Genomic DNA, 14,547 nt, shown 5'->3' on the forward strand with positions numbered 1-14,547 from the left:
GTTGATCTAAATTTCAAATGTGGACCAGCCCTGAGCCAGCATGTCCTTGTGCTGCTTCCACCACCAGAGTCTTATACAATTTTGGTTGCTGTTGAGAGACGCCCCCCACAGTGGGACCCTGGAGGAAGGTGATGGTAGCACTGCTTTGCCTGCTCATAAGGTGAATCCAGCTTGGGTGCAGCTGCTCCAATGGGTGGGGATTCCACTTAAGCCCACGGGTTGAATCAAACTCGTCTTTAAGGAAGGTCCTAGGTGCTTACAAGTTAATTTGGGTGGGTGAAATACACACCATTAAGGATGAGGGAGAATTGTAGTTGATCAGCAACTCAAGCCACATTTTCATGGGTACAGTAGACCTATGTTATATCATGCTATTTTTCTATAACCGTCAATCTGCTCACTCCAACTACAATCAATTTTGTTTCTTCAGTCTGTGGCAAACTGCCCAGTTCAATTCCAATAAAAAATGCAAATAAAGGAAAAGGTGTGAAAAGAAACAATGCAGTGGAGATTGTTTTCCCAATATATACGGGCTTTGAAACTGTAAATCATTTTCCTCCTTGTCTCAAGATAGGTAAGGTAGGGTTTGCTTATTACAGTTTTCAAGCCCATTGTACAAGACCTTAGCCTGAGGGTACTCATCAAAGTCAATCCGAGGCGTGGAGCTTTAGTACAGTACAAATAAATTGGTTAGTCTCTAAGGTGCCACAAGTACTCCTTTTCTTTTTACAGTACTTTTGGCATTAAGGGGTCTCTTAGGAGCTCTCTCAGCTTACTTGCATTAGCTACAGTAGCTATTTAATGGACCCTCACTTACATTCATTTATGATTGCCAGATTTTCTGAATGTACAACAGTTTCTTTTATGAAACAAATGCGTAAGTGTTTTTGTTTCCGAAGGACAAGGGATTAGTAGTGTTTGTATAACCCATGTACAATATCAACAGCGTCTATTCCTTTCTACCATCCTGTTCATGATCTAACTCATCATTTGTAATGACCACACAGGCTCATCAGTTAATGAAATTATGATTTATTTTAAGTACAGAAGATATTAAAATGAATTAGATATCAATTTCTGAAGTCCTCGACCTCTGACTCCAGTAGCAAAAAGTTCACGAACACATATACTTTTCCCTATGGCTCTTCAGAACAGAGTCTGACAGTTGGCTTTCCTGTGACCTATGAATAGTGTCTGCCTTTTCATGTAAACTGCAGTTAAGGACTGAGCTGAGACCAAACAATTTATCTGGAACTGTACATTTCTGTGGTTGCAGCAATGAAAGACAATCTCTTTATTACTGAAAGCACATTCTCTTTGTGGTGTTTAAGCTAGATATAGATGTCCACTTGGGAAATATTTAATTTCCCCAAGTGCTTTATGTACTGAATAGCTAGGATTATTGATTTATGTTTCATATGATTAATTACCTTTTAAAATGATAGATTAGATCGTGTATACACATGTTCTTTCATACAGTCACATACACGCATGCATTATGACCCTGGCTCTCATTTTTGCTAAGGCCCTTGTACACTGCTCTGTATTATATTTACACCCACTTTAGGGCCCCTTTATGCTGCCAATGTAATGGGGCCTTAGTGTAGCTGAGAATCTGGTCCATTTTTTTAATATAATGTACACGTACACAAACACACAGTTAAACCTACACTAAGACTCACCTCCAATAAGCAACTCTAAGTGACCACTTTAAAACATCCCTTATTCTTTGCCTGAAGTTTTGTTTGACCCTTAGTTACAGACTGTCTTTTCTCGGCAATAAATTATGCAGGTCTTTTGCTCTTAGATGGTAACTATTTTGAAATCTACATTTGTTAGATGACAATTTTTATCTCATTCCTAAGTCATATGTTTGTCTATGCAACACACACATTTATACACATACACAGTGATCATTCACAATCTGTTTCTTTTGCATTAGCTATGAAATTATTTTGGAGAAAATGTATAATAGTTAACAATGATAGCCAAGCATATTTTGCATGTAACCTTGGGTATCTGTAAAATATACCGTCACTTTTAGTAAATCGTAAATTAATTTGCTAATTGTATTTTGTTTTACTTGTGTGTCTTCAGATGACCTTATTAATAGATGACGACATAAAATTATGAACAGGATTTCTTGGGAATAGTGTTCTAGAACATGTAATGAGTAGCAGGCATTTCAGATACTGAATAGATCAGACAAGGGTTTATAGAGAATTTCCCCTATGGATCAGCAAGGGCCTCCTCCTGCTCTGTTTGAAGTCAATGGAAATGTTGCAACTGCCATTGATGCAGTAAGATGAGTTCCCAAATCATTCTCAAGCTGATTGTGTCCAAAAATTGTTTCCCAAAGTTATTCCCTGAAAGCATGGATATTTCGCATTGCAACTTCCATTAGTAATACAGCCTCATTAATGTTAAACCTGTCCATTGCACTAAGAATGTGCTCTTTAAGTTCTGTATTAACTTTATAATGACAAAAATAAATGGAAGTTAGGGATGAAAAATATCTTCAGCACACCCATTATACTTAGAGGCCTTCAAAAGTTCTTGTGTAACATGCAATGCAAGCTGCTCTGCATGAAATTAATGCTGTAATGTAGAATTTCCTTGCTTATATGAATATAGCGTCTATCACTAATGTAATATTAATTTGTGATTTAATAGTCATGATAATGGATAACTATAAATTATTGGAAATATAACACAAAGGGCCCAATCCTCTACTCAGTTAACTCCTATTGAGTATGAGAGTTTGTATGTAAAAGAGCCTGGCAGATCTTGACCCAAATGGTCAAATGTAAGAACTCTGAATCTGTTTGTTAATGTCATCTATCTATATGTACAAGATGTTTTCAGTAGCTACATCATTCTTGGTAAATACAATATAGTTTCATAGTTTATTATATAATATGTTGTATGATGACTTATCTATGCGATGCTGGATTGTGCTTTAATAGCTAAACCAACTCCAGAATTAACCTTGGAAACTGATAGTTATTATTATTCTCTTTCTGCTTAGATGGACAAAACCAATTTTGAAGAAGGGTTACAGACAACGTCTGGAACTGTCAGACATATATCAGATCCCTTCTGCGGATTCTGCAGATAATCTTTCTGAAAAATTGGAAAGGTATGACAAAGTATGTATTTTGTTAGCATTATCTCATGATGTGGAAGGCAGTAACTAGGTCTGGAAGAGTGAGCTAGAAATGGTGGAGGTATCTATCAGCTTAGTTCACTTAATTAATCTATTGAAACTTGACACCAGAAACACTGGAACAATAGAGTTTTCAGATGTTTTTAAGCTCTCGTCAGATTTCAGACAATAAATGGAATATGGCTCAGTTCAGAAAATTTTGAAGCTATGTAGTAGCTTCCAAAAAATGGGTCACTTCGTGTCCGTCACCAGACTTTCAAACTCAGTGTCAGTTCAACACCCCTAATTTCTTCCTCGTAGCATATCCAGGTCATCACCAAATCTTATTGTTTTTTTGTTCTATACTATTGAAAAAAATTCCATCCTTTCCTTTATGTCTCCAGGGCTAAAATGCTGGTTGTTTCCTTATTTCTCTTAGGCAGCCTCCTCTGCCCTGGCCTTCCTGATTACCACCTTGCCCTCCTCCACTCACTACCACAGCTAAAAATCTACTGACTTCCTGTATCCTGTTCAGGAATCTCATTCTTTCTTGCAAGGCCTTTGCATTACTTCACCTGGGCCTACATCTCTGCTCCCATTTCTTTACTCTGACAGTGCCTTACTGCTCTTTGTATTCTTCTCCCATTCTCATTTTAATGCTCTCTTGCATGCTTTGACTTACCCTTGAAAATCCCTTCCCACCGTTAGCATAAAAGACAACCACCTTCTCTTTGTTGAAATTCCTTTTTAAAATGTACTCTTCATGCCAAGCCTACCAGTGTTAACACACCCAGGTGTCCTGTGCTAGAGGTCCTCCACCCATGGAATCCCTATTGAGTCAAATGGGAGTTTGTGCATTGAGTGAAATTCACCCACATATAGAGGGCCTGCAAAAAGCCTCACTCAAAATAAGAGCCACACAATCGTTAAGTAGTGTATAGGCCTTGTGCTGGCCCTGGAATCAGTTTCACCTGTGGGATGCTTGCAGAAATGGGTCCTAAATGAGAAGCTAAAGTAGGGCTTTAAGGTTCAGGTTCTCTAAGGGAGGCTCCTAACTTCCATTGATCTGTGACTAATTAATTTACTAGCTCTTGCACATACTTTTTTTTTTTAAAGATCCATTTTATCTTTTGCTGTCATCCAGGACAGATTGGCTATGCATTGCTAAGTCTGTCCATTTAGATTAAAATTCAGGGGGCTCCATTTTCAAAAATAACAGTGCTGAGCATCTGCCTGCTGAAAATCAGACCCCTTTAAGATGTCTTTAATTGGGCACCCAAAATCACTAGTCACTGTCCTTTGCCATTTGGTACTGTACTGAGCACTCTGGTGATGCTTAATAAATATTGATACAAGGTACAATTTATACAGGAAGTGTGCAATTCCTTAATCTTTCTATTTGAATGCAAGTTATCTTTATTTGCCAAAATTAAAAGTATTAATTTACAATTATCAAATAAATTTGTATAAATAGTAAACTTGTCTCTTTGCTTCTGACGGAAGATATACTATACACTAGGAGGCTACCATCTAAAAATCTCTTCAGTGCTGACAAAAACCAATGCAGTCCATTTTTAAAAAGTCACATTTTAGAATAGCTTCTCTTTGTTTTCTTCTTGCTAGGAACTGGAGGAGCTCCAAAACTTTTATTTGCCTATTATTTGTGTATTGGTCTTAAGAAGTACAGCAGGTTTCTTTAAAACATACAACCTGACCTTTTAATGAATTAACTCCCTGCAGGGTGATGTATGGCTGTGTATATAAATCTGCCAAATATGTGGGTGAACTAGATTTGAACTTTTGTTGAGCTAACAAGTCAATGAGGGTCAGATCTTTGGGGTCTCTGCAAGGCTTTGTTTCATCAGCCACCTTAGCTAAATCTCCTTGGATATACTTGAGTGAATTGAACTATGTTAGAGCTGTAGACTCACATATTTGCTCACACAACTTAATGGTCTTGTTTTTTGGTTCCTTTTCAGACAATGGGACAGGGAGCTGGCGACTTCAAAGAAAAAACCTAAACTTATTAACGCTCTTCGACGGTGCTTTTTCTGGAAATTTATGTTTTATGGAATATTGTTATATTTAGGGGTAAGATTTGTTCTTGTTTTGAGTAAACTCTGAATGTTGGTAGCTATCCTGGTGATTGCTAAATTACTGAGGAATCATTCTAATAACTACATTTTCTTCTCTGTGCTGTTGCGTGTAAAGATTACAAGGGTACAGATGCTACAGATACTGGGGAGGCAGAGTATACATAGCTTGTGGAGTTTCACAATTGGCTGTTGGTGCCTTGAACCCCCAAAATGTATCAGGACCCTGGTTTTAACATCTAGTCTATAAAGTAGTAAAGTTCTTCAACGTCCTTTGGAATTAAATGCTGTAAGATATTCTTATCAATATGAAATAAATTATTGCATGCTACCAGTGATCTGCATGGGCATCTCCCATTTACATCAAAGGGAGTTTAATTCATATAATCAGCATTTTATCTTAATTTCACTTTAGACTGTGGATTTTTACCAACAGATTGTGTAAAACTGATTGTTTGTTTTATGGTGTATTGTGGCTAAGGTCACGGTAGCGCTGTGATCAAACAAATGCAATAGGTTTATTGCTGATGTTGCAATAGTCTCATTACCCTGTTGAAAGAAAAAGAGTAATGTTCTTCTTTCTGTTACACGGGTGTGAATGTGGAATGATTCTATTGGCATCATTGGAGTTTCTCTTGTATGTCTGCTGGTGCATCAGAGAGCAATATTTGGCCCAAAGGATGTGTATAATGGTGAGATGTTCTAGATAATGGCTTCCAATTACATGAATGTAGGAGTGATAGAAGCTCTTTACATTATGTGTCATTTCCTTCCTTTTAATTCTTAGAATGACAAGTCTAAATAACAAATCTTTTTCAGTAGTTTTATAGACAAATCTTGATTGACATCATTACAGCTAACAAGCTCTGAGGCCATGTGTGCATATTTATTACAATATAAATTTGTCCATAAAAGCAGTGGTATTTCATACAGCAGATTGACTGTAGCTCTGGGCATCATTAGACAAAAAATAGAGTCAGGAAGTCTAGAAGGACAATATAATGAAGAAGCGAGAAGTTGTAAAACTTCGCATTCTGTTTTATCTGAAAAACAAAACCACCCCCCAAAACTAAGTGTTGCGTACCTACCTCTATTGGTTAATCCTAGCGCTTCCTTTTAAAAAACTATTCAATAACCACCACCTTTTTTAAAAAGGAAAAAAAAATGTGGAACCAACTACATATGTTCTTATAAGTTAAGGGTAACCCTTCTTAGGCACAACAGCATTGAATGGATATTTGGGACCATTCACATCAGCCATGTGTAGTTTAGTATTTTAAGAACTCTGTGACATTGGATTACATTTTTAAAATAAAAGTCTTGATGCTGAATAATCACTTCTATGGAGTTTTCAGGTTAACAATGTAAGAGTTTAAAGGGTCCTTTTTCATTTTTAAACCAGATTTATCAAAATTCTCTAACTGCATACACAAAAAGTCTCTGTTTTCCTAGCTATCGACAGACAGACACAATTTCTGGATAGACAGAGATATTGGGCTCAATCCTCAGATGCACAGATGAGGAAAGGTGTCAGGGAAGGGTGGCTCGTAAGCCACCTTTCAGCTGGCTAGTATCTGAAATAGTCCCTGGTTGCCTGGCATAATTTAGAACCGCCTCAGGGCTCCTCTAAATTACACTGCCTGCAGCCAGAAGCTACCCAGCAAGAATCTGGTTGGAGAGGTATGTATTCTGCTTCCTCTTTACCTGTCCTGTCCTATCCTCCATTCAGGGGAAGTTTAGAGCTGCCTGCAGAAGTTGTACACCACCAGAATACTCTTCTGTTTCCCCTTGGTTATCCCTTTAAGGTAACTTTCTGACTCTTTTGCTTTGCAAAGCAGGAAAATAGGTACTGAGGATTCAACCAATTCTCCCTCTCTCTTTGTATGTACAGACAGGCAAATACTAAATTAGACTGTGAGCTCTCTGGGACAGGGAGCATCTTCTTTGCTGTGTAGCTGTCCAGTGCCTAGCACAGTGGGACCCAGATTCTTGACTGGAGAAGGTGCTCCTGTAATATACAAATATATAATAATAATGAAGATGAGGACATGAAGGAGAGAATAGGACATTGAAGGAAGGAGAAAGAGAAGCTAGTCTGAGGGAAATGTGCACTGGAAAAGGCAAGGGTTTGAGGAAAAGAAACATAACCTACTTTAGAAGGAAAATTGTGCTGATGAAATGGAAGTGAAAAAGAGGAGGAACAAAAATAAGGGAGCCATTGTATTGCAAGTTAATAGTTTTTTAAAATGTGCTGTTCAGTGCCACTATACTAAAAGAAACCAAAGTACACATGTTTTTGTTGAATGTGCATGTGTACACAGACACACACAAATTCAGGCCTGGTGTCATTCAGCAGGACAACTCATTTCCTTGCTGACATTGCACACATTTCTCTTGGATTCACGCCTTATTACAGTTTTCTCTTACGTTTTTATCTGTAGATTTGATGGTTTTACTCTGGCCTACTTGGGGCTATTGAGAAATTCAGCTAGTGCAGATTGTGACTGCTCATCTACTTGGAGGGTATAGTGTATCTGTGCTTGATAACCTGCATTGGCTTCTGCTTCACTTTGGTTGCTATTCAGAGTTGTCTGGGTATGTGTGTGGGGTGGTATTCCCACAGAAAATTAATCAAGCATCTTTGAGAACAGGTTCCTCAAATGCATTTCCTCTGTGTATAATCACTAAAAATCAAGGAAATCACCAATCCAGACAAGATTAACATCCACACCAATCTCATTTCACATATTCCCACAACAAAATCTTTAATACCCAAATGCCCTAATGGAATTTTATCAGCTTCTCAAGAGATATTGCCTCGGATACTTCTACCCATCAACTCCTTTAGAGGTGAAGAGGGGGCTGATTTTGGGCTGTGCAAAAGGAGGGGAGCAGACAGGTTCAAAAGAACGTAAGAATAGCCATACTGGGTCAGAACAATTGTCCAGCTAGTCCATTATCCTGTCTTCTGACAGTGGCAATGCCAAACAGGGCAATTATGAAGTGATCCATCCCCTGTCATCCAGAGACAGCATCTGGCATGCAGAGGCTTAGGGACACCCACAGCTTGGGGTTGCATCCCTGACCATTTTGGCTAATAGCCAAATGAATGCATCTAGTTTTTGAACCCAGTTATAGTCTTGGCCTTCACAACATCCTCTGGCAAAGAGTTCCAGAGGTTCACTGTGTGTTGTGTGAAGAAATATTTCCTTTTGTTTGTTTTAAACCTGCTGCCTATTAATTTCATAAGGTGACCTCAGTTCTTGTGTTATGAGAATGGGTAAATAGCACTTCCTTATTCACTTTCTTCACACCATTAATGATTTTATAGACATCTATTATATCCCCCCCAGTCATCTCTTCTCCAAGTTGAACAGTCCCAGTCTTTTAAATCTCTCCTCATGTGGAAGCTGTTCTATGCCCCATCATATTTGTTACCCTTTTCTGAACCTTTTCCAATTCTTATATATCATTTTTGAGATGGGGCAACCAGAACTGCACACAGTTTTCAAGGTGTACCATGCATTTATATAGTGGCATTATGACTTTTGGTGACTTATTTGTCCCGTTCCTAACATACTATTAGCTTTTCAGGCAGCGAGGAAGAGTTAGGAGTGGGAATGAAGAAAGCCCATTAATCCCTGCCCTATCTTTAAATCCGGAATCTTTGAGGGTTTTTGGGTGGGTATTATGGGAGCCAGTTAACCTTAATCCATCCCTCTTTGTGTCCTCATAATTCATTAACAGGGAAACCTTTTTTGTGTCACAAACACTGGACTGTAATATCATTCAATGACAGAAGAATTAGCTTTGAAGACTGATTAGGAAAGAGAAATCTCTGTTTATAAAAAATATCTTGTAATCAGCAATGATGGGGAACGGAAATGCAGAAAAACTGACAGTTCAATGAGTCCTTTATAACATGCATATAGTTCAAGGTTTGCTAGTGTGTAGCAATGACTCTGTAAGAGTCTGGCTCAAACTCACAAAAACAAGGGAAATCACACCTACAGCCAAATATTCAGTCTAAGGTTCTGGCCCTAACTTTTTCTGCATAAGGAAATTAACAACAAGAAAATAGTATAAACTGACACTGGCTGCTCCAGCATATTAGAGTTCTGTATTCCGCACAACATTGTGTTTAAAAAGTTATCACTATACAAAAACAATGTTCAAAATATTAAATGGATTGGCCTCTATCAGCTTGCTAGTTTCTAAAGGATACTTTTTAAAGTGATTGCTGAAAAATGAAGGCTGACAATTGGAGCATTGGAATAGGGCCAGATTTTGAGTCTCATGAACACAATTCCCACTGGAGTCAGAGTGAGGACTTCAGGCTTTGTAAAAACAAAACAAAAATGAATATGGGTTTTAACCTTGCTTTCCTTTTGAATTCCTGCTATTCATATAGCACCTGTTGCAACCAGCACCACAGCTCTGCTCTCAGTAGATCTAGTAATTTCTCTCTCTCTCTCACCTCATGCACCTTAGGTAATGATGTTACTGAAGGGCAGACACTTGCATTCTGGTATCCTAGCATGCTATAATTCACTTCCATAAATTGTTGTGTTAGGCACATCAAACTGTTCATGGTTTGTTCTGTGTATCTGCTTCCCTGCTGCCCTAAACATCTATATTCCTCAACCATTAGATGTCTCTTTAAAGAAAAAAAAAACACACTTCTTGAAAGCAATTTACTAGCCAGTTAACCACTTAGTTGTGAGCATAGTTGTAATACATCTGTACAATACTCTCTTTCAAGCATACTTGCGTAACTGTGTATTGGTTAGTGTCCATTCAGGCAAATTAACTGTATCACAAATGCAGAAACAGTTTTAACTTTCCCCCTCCTTGCTCTCAAAGTACTTGTTTGAGTTTTTTAACCTCTAATGCACTTTGGTGCAATATAAATCAATATAGACATACCTGGGTAATTTTTACTGCTGTCATTTACACTATAGGAGTTTAAATTTAGGTAACAGAATGAATATCCCTGAAATTCTCCTGTTGTGTAATTTTAGAACTGACCATTTACATGTCCACTGCTGAGCTACTCTATGGACACATTCAAAAACGGGGTTGGGTGCTACTCAAGAAGGTTGAGGTGTTCAATGCCTATTTTGCTTCAGTCTTCACTAAAAAGGTTAAATTACTACACAACTTGTGCACAACTTGTTGAAAAACCATACTCAAAAAGTAGTTCTCAATGGTTCACTGTCAAACTGGGAGGGGGTATCTAGTGTGTGCCCAGGGGTCAGTCTTGGGTTCAATACTATTCAATATTTTAATTAATGACTTGGATAATGGAGCGGAGAGTATGCTTATAAAATTTGCAATGACACCAAGCAGGGAGGGATTGCAAGCACTTTGGAGGACAGGATTAGAATTCAAAATGACCTTGAAAAATTGGAGAAATAGTCTGAATTCAACTCAATGACATTCAGTAAAGATAAGGACAAAGTACTTCATGAGGAAGGAGAAAGCAAAAACACAACTTCAAAATGGGGAATAACTGGCTCGGCAATAGTACTGCTCAAAAGGATCACAAATTGAATATGAGTCAACAATGTGATGCTGTTGCAAAAAAGGCGAATATCATTCTGGGGTGTATGAGTAAGAGTGTTGTAGGGTAATTGCCCTGTTTTATTCAACACTGGTGAGGCCTCTGCTGGAGTATTGTGTCCAATTCTGGGTGCCACACTTTAGGAAAGATGTGGACAGATTGGAGAAAATCCAGAAGAGAGCAAGAAAAATCATAAGTTTAGAAAACCTGATTATGAGGAAAGGTTAAAAACACAAGGCATGTTTGTTCTTGAGAAAAAAAGACTGAGGTGACAGTCTACAACTATGCTAAGGGCTGTCATAAAGAGGCTCATGATCAATTATTCTCCATGTCCACTGAAGGTAGGACAAGAAAGCATTGGCTTAATCGGCAGGAAGGGAAGTTTAATTCAGATATTGGGAAAAGCTTTTAACTATAAGGGGAGTGAAGTTCTGGAATAGGCTTCCAAGGAAGGTTGTGGAATCCCCATCATTGGAGGCTTTTAAGAAGATTTTGGATAAACACCTGTCAGAGATGGTCTAGGTTTACTTGGCCCTGCCTAAACTTTAGCAGGCTGGACTTGATGAAATATCCAGGTTGCCTCCAGCACTACATTTCTATAATTAATGTCTGCAGAATTCAGAGTGGCTCAGCAGGTGAATATTCTCTTAAATAGTCCTATTGCCTCCCACACAGGCACACATATCTCATACCAGGTAGGCAAGACATTCTAGTTAGCTTAAAGTTATATTAATATTTGTTAGCTGTTAACTTGTCATAATTACAGGACAGAACAATATGAAAAATACCCAGATTTGCCTTTCTGTGTGTGTATTAAATATCAGTCTCTCGCATATATGATCTCTCTGCCAACATGATCTAGCAAATAAGGTGGCACGTTGCCAGTCATTATTCTTTGTATATTCCTGTAAACCTGTAAATCACCTTGCTTCAATTAGCTGAAAACATATTTGATGTCTCTATATACACAACAAACACAGTCACAGAGCATGGTATTTCCACTGATGCATAAATGGAATAAATTGTAAATACCAGAGTACATGCTACTTAAGACAGATGTATAAAACTTACCTGGGAATCTCAGGGAACATGAAACAAAGCAACGCCCATGTCCTTGAAAGCACTGCCCATGTCCTTGTTTCGCATTTTTATGAGATGTATGAAGTTGTGGTTTGCTGCTCACAGATGCAGATGGTCTTAACACAGCTGTCTAATGTTGTGTGTCTGTGTCTGAGTGTGTTTTGTAAACACTCCTCCTTTGCCTACTAAGAACACTATTGTCTTTGTCAAACCAGGACTCAAGTTTACAGTATTTGTGTTGACACAATTATATTTAATCTGGCAAAGGTAGTACTTAACACAGGTGATCTATTCCGGGTATACATTTTCATTTCCTGTGTTGAAACAGTCAACTAACTTTTCTGTTCTGATGAGATTGTAGCACATGATGTAAAAGCAGTTAGTAATGCTGTTGTCTTGCTAACCATAAATAATTTAAAGAGTGTGGAGAGGAAAAGAAAAATCAAAGGGGAAAGTCCTGACCTATTTATCACTGAAAACCCTGAGTTACAACTGAGCTCCAGTAGCTCATGTCTTCCTCTCTTCCTGCATGGTAACTCTCCCTGGCACTCAGTTTGGGGGCACCATTTAAGAACATTTAAAGTGTATCACACATCTGTACAAAGAGAGTTTTGCAACTGTCTATTTGTTTAGCATTTGACACGCTCACTCTCTTTGCTGGGAGAGAAACAAATACGATGGGAAGCGAGAAGGGGACACACACATACACACACACAAAGTTCTTAGCACTATCAATTAAACAAACCACTGAGCTCATTCATATTTCACAACCCTTCTGTGGTTTCCACAGAATATAAAGGAGAAAGTCATACCAAGGAACTCAGGTGATTTTTGCACCTGTATTTTGGGTGGGGTGAGAGGTAGAGAGAAAGAGGTTGTAAGTGGTCAAAAATGAGAAATTGAGCAAGGCCTGGACTGAGCAAATGGAGGGAAACAGACCTATTCTCCTGGCACAGAGCAAACACCAGCAGGATTTAGTGACAGCAGAAATGAGGGATAAGGAGAGATGTGGGGCAAAGCTGTTCTCAGGCCCAAGATAAATATAGTGGTTGATTAACATCCACATAGCTATACCAGAGTATTTGTGTTTCGTGCTCTTTTTGTTATTTCCTATCCTTTCCCTTATGTTTCACCCTATTTCTTCTGTTGTTGTTCTGCTAACATTCACTTTAGGACATATTATGAATCTGGCTGTGCCTTATTTGGTTCAGTGATGCACAAGGTAGACTGGTACCCAATGGTTAGAGTGAAGAACCAGCATCTAAAGTGCTTCTGGATTCAAATGTGCTGAGTCATTAACTCAGTTGTTCAGAAGGCTAAAATTAGGGTCTCACTAAAAAAAAAACCACCAAAAAACCCCCCAGCACAAGCATGTACACACAGGAAAGGCTGAATGGACTAATTGCTTATATTGTTTCTCTTTCTTTATGAGAGACACATTTTGAGAATAAAATCTTTCCCCGGGAGCTTGAAAAGTAAATCTAGAAACATATTGCTAATTTAAGCACTATAACATGAGTTACATATCTCAAGAGCAGTAGATATTCTTAAAGTCTATGGCCTGGTTTCACTATTGCATTAATAAAATTTTATGTTGGCTTAACTCCATTGACTTCATTGGAGTTACAAGAACATAATACTGGCGTAAAGCCATGGTGAATCAAGCACTTTATGGCTATTGTATCTTCTTTTAATTTGCACTGTGAAGAGAGCAAGCATCCTTGCTTACGATATACTAGAAGTAAATGGTTGATACAGCTTGAAATTAAAAAGTTGTCTGTTCTGAAAAAGAAATTAACTACAAATGCTTTCTCTTGTTTTCTCCTGCAGGAAGTCACCAAATCTGTGCAACCTCTTTTACTGGGAAGAATAATAGCCTCCTATGATCCTAGCAACTCCCATGAGCGATCCATAGCTTACTATCTGGGCATAGGCTTGTGCCTTCTCTTCATTGTGAGGACACTGCTTCTGCACCCTGCTATATTTGGCCTTCATCATATAGGAATGCAAATAAGAATAGCCATGTTTAGTTTAATTTACAAAAAGGTAGCTTTTTCACTTTCACTTGAATGAATAAGAAAGCAAAATTATTGTATTTAGTGTATGCCGCTGGCACAAAAACATTTTCAAAAGAGGGTTAGAAGAGGGGAGGTTTTAGGCAACAAACTATAGGAGAGATCGGGTTTGAATAATAAAGTGAACATAAAACACAAGGAAAAACTACTCTACAGCATGCAGTTTCCTACATCCCAGTTATTTATTGACTGTCGTTTTGAAGATTTCCTTTTAAGTGGCTCAAATCTGCCCTCAGATTGATACTGTTGATCTACAGAATTGGAAGCATTCAGTGGTTACCATTAAAAAGTAAACATTTGCCAACAGACATCACACACTCATCACTGTTATGTTCTATATTAAATATGGGGAAATCCCCTGTTATATCTCAGATAGTGATATGTAATAATGGTTGGCAAATGCTGACTTTTTTATGGTGCCTATATATGCATTATATTATCTAGAAGCTGGTGCCCTAAAATTATTTGTCGACCAAGATTCTTCCTTCCTCTGAAAAGTGTCTAGTAACAGATGTTCATGTGCTCTTTGTTTTGAAAATGTGAAAATCTCAAAAGGACTGTGATTTTTGCCAAACACAGCTCTATTTAGCC

The 14,547-nt window shown here is 38.1% G+C and overlaps 1 protein-coding gene across 1 annotated transcript in view; it reads left to right on the forward strand.

Annotated features, from left to right (window-relative positions):
- Positions 1-14,547, forward strand: part of CFTR (CF transmembrane conductance regulator) — a 144,345-nt gene that overhangs the window by 10,151 nt on the left and 119,647 nt on the right. The window contains exons 2-4 of the mRNA XM_084613660.1: positions 3,029-3,139; positions 5,125-5,236; positions 13,712-13,927. Of these exons, the coding sequence (XP_084469786.1) occupies positions 3,029-3,139; positions 5,125-5,236; positions 13,712-13,927 (439 nt within the window). The remainder of the gene's footprint in view (positions 1-3,028; positions 3,140-5,124; positions 5,237-13,711; positions 13,928-14,547) is intronic.

This window comes from Lepidochelys olivacea, assembly GCF_965140295.1.
Source record: "Lepidochelys olivacea isolate rLepOli2 genome assembly, chromosome: 1".
Classification (NCBI taxonomy): domain Eukaryota; kingdom Metazoa; phylum Chordata; order Testudines; family Cheloniidae; genus Lepidochelys; species Lepidochelys olivacea.